Source organism: Trichosurus vulpecula, chromosome 9 (genome assembly GCF_011100635.1).
Source record: "Trichosurus vulpecula isolate mTriVul1 chromosome 9, mTriVul1.pri, whole genome shotgun sequence".
Lineage (NCBI taxonomy): Eukaryota > Metazoa > Chordata > Mammalia > Diprotodontia > Phalangeridae > Trichosurus > Trichosurus vulpecula.
This window is the reverse complement of record NC_050581.1, coordinates 3,067,485-3,082,187: the sequence shown is the minus strand read 5'-3', so window position 1 is coordinate 3,082,187 and position 14,703 is coordinate 3,067,485. Positions and strand designations below refer to the sequence as shown.

Genomic DNA, 14,703 nt, shown 5'->3' with positions numbered 1-14,703 from the left:
AGTGCAAATCCAGCCTCAGACATTTCCTGGCTGTGTGACCCTGGGCAAGTCGCTTCACCTCTATTTGCCTCAATTTCCTCATCTGTAAAAGGGATCATAATAGCATCTCCTCAGGGTTGTGAGACTTTAATTAATGATTTAATTAATTTAATTGTGAGGTGACTGTAAAGTGCTTAATACAGTGCCTGGCACATAGTAAGTGCTAGATAAGTGTTAGCTATTCACTATTATTACTAGAAAAGCTTCCATCTCCTTATAAGGATAAGGGGCAAAGACAGACAGAATTTGAGCCCAGGTGTCCCAACTGAAAATCCTCTATTTTTTCTGCCATCACCATTCTTTTTCATGTATATAGGGAGCAAGAAAACAATTGGTTATTACCAACCTGATGAAATACATAGACTTGTTGTTTTGGGGGAGTGGGGTGAATATGACAGTGGGAAATTGATCAGAATCCTGAAGAACAGCAATAGCTTTGGGGCATATTTGTGATGGCATACTTAGAAGCTTTTGTTCCTTCTCTGCCTATTTGTTGCCCTTGTGAAGGTTATACTGCTCTTTTAAAGTAATTAAAACAATCTCTTGAAAAGAACCGTATGTGTACCATTTGTAGGGAAGAAACTTATATTTAAGAATTCTTAGGCCCTGATTGATGAGCTTTTTTTGGTGTATTAATTGTTGCAGTCCTCAGGCAACATCCTACTTTACTTTCTCTTCAGGTTAATGGGACTATATTTAAACCCCTTGGGAGAAAAGTTTATTTTAAAACGACTGCTACTGTGGAGAGAGAACCTTTTTGGTACTCAAACGAGAGTGCAGGAAGTAGAAGATGTCTCCTTTCCCTGCAGGAGTGAAGCAGCTCTTGGCTTGATAAGTCCACTCAAATATTTCTAGTATTTTGTAGACTCATCTGGGGCTGAGACTCAGAACTGGAAAAGGCTGGAAAGCACACTGTCATAGTTATTTTTCCATAGCCAGCATGAAAGCTAGGCACCATGAAAGCTTTATACATCCTAGACCAATCTGCCACCCACCCCCACCAATAAAAGTTTTTTTAAAAAACCCCCAAAAAACAATGGACTCTCTGGCAGCAGTGGAGATTGTCAATTTTCAAAGAGGTAAGATTTCTAGCCCCCAACATGGGGTTTTATACCTTGCAAATTTCTTGGTATATACATTACTATATGCAGCACTAGCCACATCTCTTTCTGGCTCCCCTAAAGGCTACATATCTTGAATTCCTATAATCTGATACTCAGAGTCCTTGAAATATAGAGGTGTATGGGAGCTTTTGGGTTATGTTGTCCAAGAAAGAACTTTCAGAGAAGGAAATGTCTTGCCAAAGGTCACGACTGGGTAGAGAGGAGCCTAAGCCTGACTCCTCTCCTCAGTGCTCTTTAACGCTCAGCCATAATGCCTTGTAGAACTAGTTCTGCAGTCTAGCTGAGAAGGACTTTTGTCTCAATTAAACAGTTCTTTAAAGGTTAGTCAGGTACAAACGCTTAACACCTTAGTGAACCCTACAAGGAATAGCAGTATGACTTTTGTCCATCCCTGGGTCCTTTTGAGTTTTCCCAAGCTGAAATGAGGAAATCAATTAAGTGTTACAAATTATATGATCTGAGGAGAATAACCTACCCCTTGGATTTATATAGTAGCTTACTGGTAGAAAGTGTTTGAAAATATTTCACACAATTTCATTTATTGTAAAAAGGTAGAGCTGGAAGGTACCTTGGAGATCATCCAATCTAACCTTTTTTTTTTAAACAAATGAAGTAATCATATGACCAGAGAAAGTTAAATGGCTTGCCCAAGTCTACATAAGTAGTGAATAGCAGAGCCAGTATTTAAACCAAAGTCTTCCCACTCCAGATCTAGTGCTCTTTCAACTACATATATCAGTGAACAAATGTGAAGCATGACAATTTGTTATATTAACAGGTCATTTTCCTTTTATGTGTTCGTTTTCACTCAAAGCTAGATATTTTGTCAGTTTTTTGTTCAGTCATTTTTCAGTCATGCACAACTCTTCATGACGCCATTTGAGATTTTCTTGGCAAACGTACTAGAGTAGTTTGCTTTTTCCTTCTCCAGCTGATTTTACAGATGAGGAAACTGAGGCAAACAGGATTAAGTGACTTGCACAGGGCCACACAGCTAGTAAATGTTTGTAGCCAGAATGGACTTTGTTTTCTTTGAATGACTCAGCTCGCCTCGTTGAGCTTCCCTGGACGCTGGGGCTTGCTCTTCTGGGGCAGGACCAGAGCTTCCTGTGTGATGAGTCGTGGCGCTGGCTGAGGGGAGGTGTGTTAATGTGGTCTACGCTGGGGGAGGGGCCAAGTCAAGAAGCAATCGGCCCTGGTCGTTCAGGCGGCGCTTGATGATGTCAAAAACTCTATAAGAGGGGAGAGGACAGCTTGAAGATCCTCCTTTCCTTTTCCGGTTGGAGCCAGAGACGCCTACAGCCGAAGCTGAGCTGCCGGTAGCAGAGCTGACTAGAGGCTAGTGGGTAATCTTCTTACCGTAGAGGGGAAGCATGTATACGATTTTGCCTTATACCATCTCGCTTCTCTGTGGCCTCCTGGTTACTCTTGTGAGGCGGACTTATTGGGCCTGGAAGCTTTTGATGAAAATATCAAAATGGGGATGCTGGTTTGTGGGATTGTTACCGTGGAGTGTAAATACATGCTTTAGTTCTCCTGCCTTCTGCCTAGAGAATTCCTTATATCCTGCGGTTCCGGACCTTTTAGGCACATATGAAATTCTCTTTGAAATCATAAATTCTGCCTTCCTAATATAATGTTTGAGGCTGCATTTGAACTCCTGTCTTCCTGACTCCAGACCTGGCACATTATCCACTGCGCCACCTAGCTGCCCATTTTATCAGTTAGGGAAGTGATTGATTTATGAATCAAAGCATAATGCATATATGTATTTTTATTAGGAAGAATATAAAATTTCAAGGAAGTTGTAGAAATTCAAGGCCCGTGTAGAATGAATCTTAAAGGTTTTCATCCAGCTATGTCCTAGCATTTAAAAATACTCACCTAAATGATTCTCACTACTGATATTACAATTCCCTAGGTTGTTTTTTATTTTTCTCAAGGTTTTCTTTCTTTTTTTTTTTACTGAATTCTGAAAACACAAATAATGATAATTTACTTTAAAATATAATCATGTTGAGCACTGTTAGGAAAGAAGGAGTATTATGAGATTAAGCAATGATGTTTATAAAAATATTGGAGATTACTGTTTTAAACTCTCCCTAGTCTATTTGACTACCCAATAATTAGTTAATAAGCATTAAACACCTACTCTATATTGAGCATATAAAAGAATTAGAGGGACTTGTTCTGCCCTTAAGGAATTTACAGCTTATTTAAATTCTACCCTGGGATTTTTATGTATCTATCTACTGGTACTAGTAAACCAATATAGCTTGAGTTCTATGTGGGAAAGCATCTCCCTGTTATTATCTAGCTCATGAATTATGCTAAATAATAACTCACTTTGCAATAATAACTACTTTGCAAAGCATTCTTTTGGCAATAGCCCTCTAAGGTAGCCATCACATGTATTATTATCCCCATCCTACAAGGCCAGAGAAGTTAAACCCACAGTAACAGGACTAGTAACAAACTAAGGCCTTCCGATTTCAAATTCAGTGTTCTTCTGCCTCATTTATATTTACAGATTTGTTTTTGTTACAGCTTTCACACATTCTCATTCCGACTTCAGTAACACTATGAGAGAGATAAGGAAATGGTGTATCTGAGAGGTTAAATGATTTGCTTGTTACATGTCACATGACTAGTTGGTCCATGGGAGAGCTGCATTCCTGACATGAGTATTCTTTCCTTTATATCATACTATGTCTCCAGGGCTTAGAGCAATTTGGATATTCACAAAGCTGCTTAAGTATTCAATCCTATAGAGTCTCTGAAAACTCTCAGTGATGTGCGATTAACTTTGCAGTATATTTTAAGTAGTAGTGCTTGCTTCGGCAGCACATATACTAAAATTGGAACGATACAGAGAAGATTAGCATGGCCCCTGTGCAAGGATGACACGCAAATTCGTGAAGCGTTCCATATTTTTTCCTCAAAATTATAAATAGCATCTACCTAAAACTATCAACAAGCATTATTTGTAATGGGGATAAACTAGATGCATTCCCAATAAGATCAGGGGTGAAACAAGGATGTCCATTATCACCCCTATTATTCAATTTGGTTCTAGAAACATTAGCTGTAGCAACAAGAGAAGAAAAAGAAATTGAAGGAATTAGAATAGGAAAAGAAGAAACTAAATTATCACTGTTTGCAGATGATATGATGATTTATCTAGAGAATCCTAGAGAATCAAGTAAAAAACTACTTGAAATAATAAACAACTTTAGCAAAGTTGCAGGATATAAAATAAACCCACATAAATCCTCAGCATTCCTATACATTACTGACAAAGCCCAACAGATAGAAAGAGAAATTCCATTCAAAGTTACTGAAGGCACTATAAAATATTTGGGAGTCTATTTGCCAAGACAAACCCAGGGCCTATATGAACATAACTATGAAACACTTTTCACGCGAATAAAATCAGATCTAAATAAATGGAGAAATATCACTTGCTCATGGTTAGGCCGAGCTAATATAATAAAATGACAATTCTACCTAAATTAATCTATCTATTCAGTGCCATACCAATCGAACTACCAAAAAATTTTTTTACTGAGCTGGACAAAATAATAACAAAATTCATTTGGAAAAACAAGAGGTCTAGAGTATCTAGGATATTAATGAAAAGACATGCTAGAGATGGTGGTTTAGCCACACCAGATATTAAACTGTACTACACAGCAGCAGTCATCAAAACTGCCTGGTACTGGCTAAGAAACAGGGGTGTGGATCAGTGGAATAGGATAGGTACACAAGTAGGTGAAATCAACAAGTTTAGCAATCTACTCTTTGATAAACCCAAAGAGGCCAGTTTCTGGGCTAATAATTCACTATTTCACAAAAACTGTTGGGAAAATTGGAAAATGGTAGGGAAAAAACTGGGCATATTTTAAGTAGTATCTCAGATTTCCATGAGAGCCCTAAATGTCATATGGTTTGTCCATTTAACCTACTTTTCTTTTAGATATTGTATGAAAGAATTAAACCTAGTATAAAATAGACTGTAAATGACAAAGGAGAAGCTTCCTACTTAATAAATATTGAATTAGAACTGTGTGATTTTTATTACCATATTTATTTTCAGGGTAGCCATACTTTTACAGCAGTTTTATGGGCATAACCGTGGCATATGTAATACTACTAGCTAGCACCATGTAGCACTCCAGGGTTTGCATAGCGCTTTTACAAATATTATCTTCTTCAACTTCTCACAAAAGTTCTGAGTATAGGTGCTGTTATTATGCCCATTTTTACAGATGAGGAAACTGAGGCAAACAGATCAAGTGATATTGCCCAGGGTCATAGAGCTTATAAGTCTCAGGCAAGAGTTCAATTCAGGCACTGTTGTTAGCTACCAGAATTTACAGATTGAGACATGTTACTTGAAATAAACACAAGTTATTTATAATATCAATTATTTTTTGTCACTGTGAAAGGCCATATGACCTTTTATATATTTAAATGTTTTTTTCTGTTTCTCATCTCTACCTGTTTCTACCTTTTTCTTTTTACCTGTTTCTCCTCTCTAAAATTATGTAAGGAAGACCATTATTGGAATGAATATTTGTTTTTTTGAAGCAAAAAGCTTTTCCTGCAGACTATAAGTCTAAAATAAAAATGTATAAGTGAAAATTTATAATTCATTGTACAAAGTTTTACTTTAAATATATCCTAAAAATTCCATATGATGTATCCATCAAGGTCAGCTCTAATTAGACAGTTGTTTCCATCTGTGATGATTATAATTTTTTTCCATAGGTTTGAAGACATACCTGATATCGGGTCAGAGAGTCCTGAAAGAATCCCATTGCAGCTGTTCAGAGGCCTTGCTTTCTGGCTTTGAGGCAGGGGATTGCTCAAGCTTGTCTTCAGGCCCTAAATTACAGGGAACATCATCACCAGAGAGTGTCAGTGACTTGGCGAAGACTTTTAAAACCTTTGATAAAAACAAGGTTAGTTTTTTCATATATTGTTTAAAAAATTATTTTAATTCTAGAATAAAATTTGCAAAATAATAAATGTTACTCTGGCTTATGACTGACTTCTTAGTATATAGGGGAAGTAATCGTTTTTGTTTTCAGTGCCCTGGTTTTTGTCTGACACCATCGTCTTCTTGATTTTGTTCTTTTTTTATGTAAAGACATTAATCACCATTGTTAGTTCTAGTTTTCTACAATTGCACTGTCTTTATAGGTTCATGGTAATATATATATGTGTGTGTGTGTGTGTGTGTGTGTGTGTGTATACATATAATATATAGAAATTTTTCTCCAAATTATCTACAAGTAATTCTACTTACTTGCAGATAATTTGGAGAAAAATTTCTATATATTATTTCAAAGTGACCCTTTCCCACATTGCCCATCTTAACTCCCCGGAAACAAAATTGAACTTGATTATTATTTTTGTCACTAAGGTATATCTGGTATTAACATACTGTAGCCAATATATGCCTCAATATAATTCATGGCCAAGGGCCTTGCCTGCCCTCTTCTCCTCTCCCTCTTCCCCAAGCTCTGGACTTTGTGAATCTGGGGGCTGAGCCAACAGAGTTGTTTTTTCTTTGGCTCATTAAGTCTCCACTCAGAGAAAACTATGGGAAATCTCCATAGATGGCTTGTGTCTGAGTCAGTCAGGTAGCATTTATTAAGCACCTACTTATATGCCCAGCCCTGCGCTAAGTTTGAAGAAAGGCAAAAACCAGTCCTGCTCTTAAGGAGGTCACAGTCTAAAGGGGGAGAGAGCGCGCAAATAACTATGTACAAACAAGCTACATACAGGATAAATGAGAGGTAATCAACAGAGAAAAGGAATTAGCATTAAGAAGAATTAGGAAAGGCTTATGACGCAGAAGGTGGGACTTTAATTGAGACTTGAAGGAAGCCAAGAAGCTGAGATAAGGCAGGGCAAGAGTTTTAGGCACGGGAGACAACAGTCAGAGGCAGGAGATGCAGTGTTGTGTGTGAGGAACGTCGAGGAGACCGGCATCGTTGTGTTACAGCGTATGCTGGGTAGAGGAGGGGAGAATTTGTGCGGTGTGAGAAGGCTGGACAGTTGGGAAAGGGCCGTGTTATAGAGGACTTTAGGAGCCAAACAGATGATTTTATATATGATCTTGGAGGTGATGAGGAGGTACTGGGGGTGATTGCATGGGGAAGGGGTGACGTGCTCAGATTTGTACTATAGGGATTATCAATTGTCAAAGTGGAGAGAGACTTGAGGCAGGGAAACCAAGGAGCAAGCTTGGTTCAGGTGTGAGGTGATGGCCGACGCCGGGGTGGTGGCGGTGTCAGAAGAAAGGAAGGAGTGTGTAAGAAAGGTGTTATGAGGATCAAAATGGCTGTACTTGACAGCTGATTGCATTTGCAGGGTGAGAGAGTTAGTAGTGGAACGTGACACCCAGTTTGCAAGTGTGTGTGTAACAGAGTTACTTAAATTCCTCTATAAGCTCTCAAAGTAATAAATGTACGTTGGGTACAGTGGGGCTTCTCAAATTGTGGGTCACAACCCCATATGGATTTAAGAACTAGGGTAAAGGACAGCCTTTATTTCATCCTATGAAAATCCAGAAGATACAAAGGGTTTATAAGAGCCCACAAACAAGTACCAAAAAGCCCCATAAAGTATTCACAGTAACCCATATGCTTTCCTCACAAGGGACTGGACTTGGAGTTGCCAGTGAGGTGATAGCCTGATGTTCCATTGAAATCTCTCTTCTCCAAAAGATCTTGTTAAGTTCTTTCCATACCTGTAGTGCCATCTTAGGGTTTAGAGTTCTCTGAAAGGAAAATACATTTTGAGGCCACTGTACAGACAATCTCCTTTCCTCCTTCCCATCATATCTGTGCTGTCTGAATAACTAACAGTAATAGTGGGCAGTCAAGTACTTGTCTTCTGCTCCTCCATGTCCTGAATTCTCCAAAATAGGAATTATGCACAATAGGTAAAGTAATTTTAGATATCTCTATGGTCTAGGACACCCAAGAACCCAAACAAAGCGATAATTCGGTGAATTAAGAGCAAAAAAAAAGCCTACTCACTAGCCCCTCACGCCCCACCTCAGCATCCTCTCCCCACCACAGTCTGGCAGTAGGGCTACACAAACCATCAGACTTCCAACAAAACTCAACCCTACATGCCTCCCCCTTTCCTAGAACTGTGGAAATCCAAAGATAGAAGCTTGCTCCAGCTGGGACAGCAGTGGGGGCAGCACTCTGTGTCACAAGAGATCTCAGGCAGAGAACTGAGAAACAGAGGGAACTCGGGCAGGATCAGGTGTGAGGAGGGACACTGGGCTGTGTGGCACTCCACTAAGCCTGAGGAAAAGAGCCCAGCATCTAGCTGAGGCCAGTTCTTTCCCCAGAAGTCATTTGGGGCAGAGACGAAGGTTGGCGAACTTTAAATTGCCCATCATGAGAGGAGGCTTAGATAGTTTTAAAGTATAACCCAAAGAAACCGCACTAAGAGGAGAAGGAGGTAGAAAATGAGCATTGGGAGAGTATAAGGGAAAAGCCTGAAATTACCAAGTAATTCAGGAAGAAGAAAACTCAATGAAAGACCTTGATTATAAGCAGGTAAACCAACAGGAAAGGTATTAATAACAGAAGAGAAAGGTAGCCTCCAGATCAAGCACATCTATGAATAAACATTGTAAGATAAAGTAAAATGTATCAACACCTGATGAGGCAAATATTCCTCAGTGTTTTAAAAGAAAAATAAGAACCATGAAGGCAGAATTTATGGCCTACACAGCAGAAATAATTGGCAAAACAGAAATTATTGAATGTACAGTGTCGAGTCTCACCAAAGAAACAGAAGACAGAATAACTGATTGAGAATGCAAATACTTGGAAGCAAAGAACAACCTAGGGAAAAAAAATAATGTGAAAAGAAAACATGATCTCAAAAATTGATGGATTATAGATCTCCCAGAAAAACACGAAGTCCAAAAAAACCCTGAACACCATAATGCAGAAAATTATATAAGAAAACTGCCTTGAGGGGGGCGGAGCCAAGATGGCGGCTGGTAAGCACGGACTAGAGTGAGCTCCGTACCCGAGTCCCTCCAAAAACCTATAAAAATGGCTCTGAACCAATTCTAAAACGGCAGAACCCACAGAACAGCAGAGGGAAGCAGGGCTCCAGCCCAGGACAGCCCGGATGGTCTCTGGGTGAGCTCTATTCCACACGGAGCTGGGAGCTGGGAGCTGGGAACGGAGTGGAGCAGAGCCCAGCCTGAGCGGCGTGGACGATCCAGACCGGAAGCCGGGCGGAGGGGGCCCTAGCGCCCTGAATACGTGAGCAGTTACCAGACCCCTCGACCCACAAACACCAAAGACTGCGGAGAAGGTTAGTGGGAAAAGCTGCGGGAGTGGAAGGAGTTCGCGGTTCGGCTTCCAGCCCCGGGGGCAGCGGAGGTGGGGCAGCTACAGCTGTTGTTACTTCCGGCTCCAGGCCCACCTGGTGGGGGGAATTATGTGGCGGATCACAGCAGGGGTGCACAGCCTGCCGAAGATCTGAGCCCAGTCTGGACTGGGGGTCCTTGGGGAAGGAGGAGTGCGGCTCTGACAGAGCTGGCACCTCCCCCCCAAACGTAGAACATAGAACTCTGTAATCTACAAGCAGTCATACCCCACTGAAAAGCTCAAGGGTCAAGTTAGTTGGTTGGGAATATGGCCAGGACGCGAAAATGCGCCCAGATTCAGTCTCAGACTTTGGATTCTTTCTTTGGTGACAAAGAAGACCAAAACATACAGCCTAAAGAAGACAGCAAAGTCATAGAGCCTACAACCAAAGCCTCCAAGAAAAACATGAACTGGCCCCAGACCATAGAAGAACTCAAAAGGATTTGGAAAAGCAAGTTAGAGAAGTAGAGGAAAAATTGGGAAGAGAAATAAGAAGGATGCGAGAAAACCATGAAAAACAAGTCAATGACTTGCTAAAGGAGACCCAAAAAAATACTGAAAAATACACTGAAGAAAACAATACCTTACAAAATAGACTAACTCAAATGGCAAAAGAGCTCCAAAAAGCCAATGAGGAGAAGAATTCCTTGAAAGGCAGAATTAGCCAAATGGAAAAGGAGGTCCAAAAGACCACTGAAGAAAATACTACTTTAAAAATTAGATTGGAGCAAGTGGAAGCTAGTGACTTTATGAGAAATCAGGATATTATAAAACAGAACCAGAGGAATGAAAAAATGGAAGACAATGTGAAATATCTCCTTGGAAAAACCACTGACCTGGAAAATAGATCCAGGAGAGATAATTTAAAAATTATTGGACTACCTGAAAGCCATGATCAAAAAAAGAGCCTAGATACCATCTTTCAGGAAATTATCAAGGAGAACTGCCCTGATATTCTAGAGCCACAGGGCAAAATAGAAATTGAAAGAATCCATCGATCGCCTCCGCAAATAGATCCCAAAAAGAAATCTCCTAGGAATATTGTTGCCAAATTCCAGAGCTCCCAGATCAAGGAGAAAATACTGCAAGCAGCCAGAAAGAAACAATTTGAATATTGTGGAAACCCAATCAGAATAACCCAAGACCTGGCAGCTTCTACATTAAGAGATCAAAGGGCGTGGAATGTGATATTCCGGAGGTCAATGGAGCTAGGATTAAAACCTAGAATCACCTACCCAGCAAAACTGAGTATCATGTTCCAAGGCAAAATATGGATTTTCAATAAAATGGAGGACTTTCAAGCTTTCTCAGTGAAAAGACCAGAACTGAATAGAAAATTTGACTTTCAAACACAAGAATCAAGAGAAGCATGAAAAGGTAATCAAGAAACGGAAATTGCAAGGGACTTACTAAAGTTGAACTGTTTTGTTTACATTCCTACATGGAAAGATGATGAGTATGGTTCATGAGACCTCAGTATTAGGGTAGTTGAAGGGAATATGCATATATATATATGCATATATATATGTTTATGTATATATATATAAGTGAATGTGTATGTATGCATGTATCTATGTGTATATATATGTATGTGTATGTATGTGTATATATATATATATATGTAAAAGAAAAAGAGCAGACACAGGGTGAGTTGAGGATGAAGGGAAGATAGCTAAAAGAAATAAAATGAAATTAAGGGATGAGAGAGTAACTTACTGAGAGAGGGAGATAGGGAGAGATAGAATGGGGTGGATTATCTCCCATAAAGGTGGCAAGAGGAAGCAGTTCTAGGAGAGGAGGGGAGTGGGCAGGTGAGGGGGGAATGAGTGAACCTTGCTCTCATCAGATTTGGCCTGAGGGGGAATACCATACATACTCAGTTGGGTATCTTACCCCACAGGAAAGAAGAGGGAGGAAGATAAAAAAAAAAATAAAAGGCAGGGGGATGATGGAGTGGAGGGCAGATGGGGGTGGAGGTAATCAAAACAAACACTTTGGAAAGGGGACAGGGTCAAGGAAGAAAATTCAATAAAGCGGGAGGGGTTGGGAAGGAGCAAATGTAGTTAGCCTTTCACAACATGAATATTGTGGAAGGGTTATACATAATAATACATGTGTGGCCTAGGTTGAATTGCTCAACTTCTTAGGGAGGGTGGGTGGGAAGGGAAGAGGGAAGGGAATTTGGAACTCAAAGTTTTAAAATCAGATGTTCAAAAACAAAAAAACTTTTTGTATGCAACTAAAAAATAAGATACACAGGCAATGGGGCGTAGAAATTTATCTTGCCCTACAAGAAAGGAAGGGAAAAGGGGATGAGAGGGGAGGGGGGTGATAGAGGGGAGGGCTGACTGGGGAACAGGGCAACCAGAATATACGCCATCTTGGAGTGGGGGGGGAGGGCAGAAATGGGGACAAAATTTGTAATTCAAACTGTTGTGAAAATCAATGCTGAAAACCAAATATGTTAAATAAATAAATTGCATTAAAAAAAAAAAAAAGAAAACTGCCTTGAACTTCTGAACATAGAAAATAAAGTGCCAATTGAAAGAATCTACAGATTATCCCTAGAAAATACCCTATGCTAGAAACTCCAAAACACATAGCTGTTAAATTGAACAATTCCACTGACAATAAATTCTGCAAGCCACCAATAGAAAAACCTTCAAATAGAAAAGAAAGGAAATTCAAATAACACAAAGCTATTTTCACCCACCAGAAACCACAGAAGGAAATAAAATAGTATAAAGTGAAAAAAGAGCAAAAAAGCTCAAAATGAAATATATGGCTTACTCTCCAAATCTGAGCCTAACCGTTAATGAAAAAAATAGGATGTTCAATGGAGCACCCAGTTTTTCAGAAATATCTACATATATGTGCATGTATATACATATATATGTATGTGTATGTGTGTATTCATGTATGTTTTAAGAGGAAATTTTTGTTACAAAAAGAATTTACTTCATTTTTATTATTATCACTAAGAAAGGTGGTAATTTCTTAATTTAGCACACACACCCTTAGTAATACTTTGATATAAGAAAATCAGTATGTTTTGCAGTAACACAGAGGTAGTACCCTGTGCTTTGCCCTGTATGATCACACAATTAATTTTGCAAAGAAACTTCCTTTTAATGAACTTTTAATAAGCTTGATTACCCTCATAACAGTTTGAAAAACTGTATGCAGTTCATTGTGTTTGCCTAGGAAGCATTTCTAGGAAGCAAAGTGTTTAAATTGCATGAGAGGCCACATTTTTAACTAATGTATTTATATTTTAATTTCATCCCAACATTAATTGAGTTCCATCAATGAAAGTCTCTAAGCAACTTTATATAATGCAAATCACAGATGTCACAGATGAGCGTTGTTTTATAAAGTTTGCTTTTGGTTATTAATGACATCTAATTTTGACAGCATGCTTTCATTTATTCATTTCAGCATTCTTTTGGGATGATATTGTAGCTAAATGATAAGTTGCCTTTGATTTTTCTCTAATTTGAGAGATGTGCTTGTTGTGTCTTTAGGGGTATCTCCATCCTTTGAGACTCCAAAACACAAGTCATTATGTAGGTGTGGCTCATACCCAGGTATCAGCAGGTACCTCTAGTACATCTGCTTTCTGCCAAGAGGTGGGAGGCATGCTCCATTATCAGTCTTCTGGAGTTATGATTGGGCATTGATACTGTGGTCATTGTAGCTCTTTTTCTCCTCGTTCTGTTTACTTCATTTTGCATCATTTCACGCAAATCTTTCCAGGTTTCTCTGAATCCTTCCTTTTCATAGTTTTTTATGGCATGATAAAATGCCATTAGATTCAACCATTCCCCACCTGTACATAGGGGTCTTTGACCCCTTTGGGGTATAGGCCTAGTAATGACATAACTGGAGGTTTAAACCCAGGTCCTCTGATTCCAAATCTGGAGCTCTTTTCACTATACCATGCTGCCCCCGCCACACCTAACCTGCTAAACTTCAGCTCTGATGCCTTGGATGAAGGTATGGTGCTGCTCAGGATAGGTAACACAATGGATGGAATCAGGATTAAGAATGACCTTGACAATCTGGGTCTGAATCCCAAGACTTAAGCCGATTGCTCTACTAAGACCCTGTCCTTCTACTGGCTGGTTCCTCCCATAATTTCCACTTTAAGGAAAGTATACAGGCCAGCTATGTCTTCATCCCTCTCCAGAGCTCCATTCTGAACACTCTGGACTTTCTGTACTACCCTACCCCCCAACCCTTTCAGCTTCTTTTTATGTGTTGTCTTCCTCCCTTACAATGGAATGAATCTCTTTGAGGGCAGGTACTCTCTTTCTTTCAGCTTGTATTTATATTCCCAGTACTTAGCTGGGTGCCAGACAGAGTGAGCATTTAACTAATGCTTAATAACTAACAATATAGATAAAATTCAATAAGAATAAATGTAAAATCTTAGACTTGAGTTGAAAAATCAGCCCAAATGCCAAATTGGGAAGGCATAGTTCAGGAGCAGTTAATCTGAAAGAGATCTTAGGGTTTGCTCAATATGATTTATCAATGTCATATGGCTGCCCCAAAAAACTAATGGCATGAGTTACACCAAGAGTCAGAGCTTTCCACAATAGTCCCTTTGTACTCTGTCCTGGCCAGAGCACATTTTAAGGAAGGAGGGCAGTGAAGGGCCTAAAGTCTATGTCATATAAAGATAAGGCGAAGAAATTGGGGGTATTTAACCTGGAAAAGAGAAGACCAGGGTGGTAATGTCTGAAGGGCTATTATATGAAGGAGGAATTATACTTGCTCTATTTTAATTAGGTATTTGGGGGCTTCAATCTACTTAGGGGCCTCTTGCCAGCAGGGGAAAATCAGGAGCAAAGCAGAAAAGAAGCAAATTTAGGATTAATTTCAAGAAAAACTTATTAAAATTTTATCTGTCTAAAAGTGTAATGGGGGTGCCTTTGAGGTGGTGGGCTCCCTCTTCGCATTAGCTGGAGACTGTATGTTATAGTTAAGATTCCCATCCTCCAATATTTCTCTTCCCCCTTGTGGCTAAACTCTTTAAGAAAACTGTCTACAACTGGTGCCTCCACTTCTTTTCCTCTCACTTTAATTCTCTGGAGCCTAACTTTTTACCTCACCATCTA

General features: G+C 39.5%; 1 protein-coding gene and 1 non-coding gene across 3 annotated transcripts in view; both read left to right on the top strand.

Annotated features, from left to right (window-relative positions):
* Nucleotides 1-14,703, top strand: part of ADCY9 (adenylate cyclase 9) — a 183,794-nt gene that overhangs the window by 102,973 nt on the left and 66,118 nt on the right. For both annotated transcript variants that reach the window (XM_036738071.1, XM_036738069.1), the window contains exon 2: nt 5,934-6,127. In XM_036738071.1, coding sequence (XP_036593966.1) covers nt 5,934-6,127 — 194 coding nt within the window. The remainder of the gene's footprint in view (nt 1-5,933; nt 6,128-14,703) is intronic.
* LOC118832405 lies at nt 3,992-4,098 on the top strand. Its single transcript, XR_005009170.1, has one exon. It is a non-coding gene; the product is annotated as a U6 spliceosomal RNA (small nuclear RNA).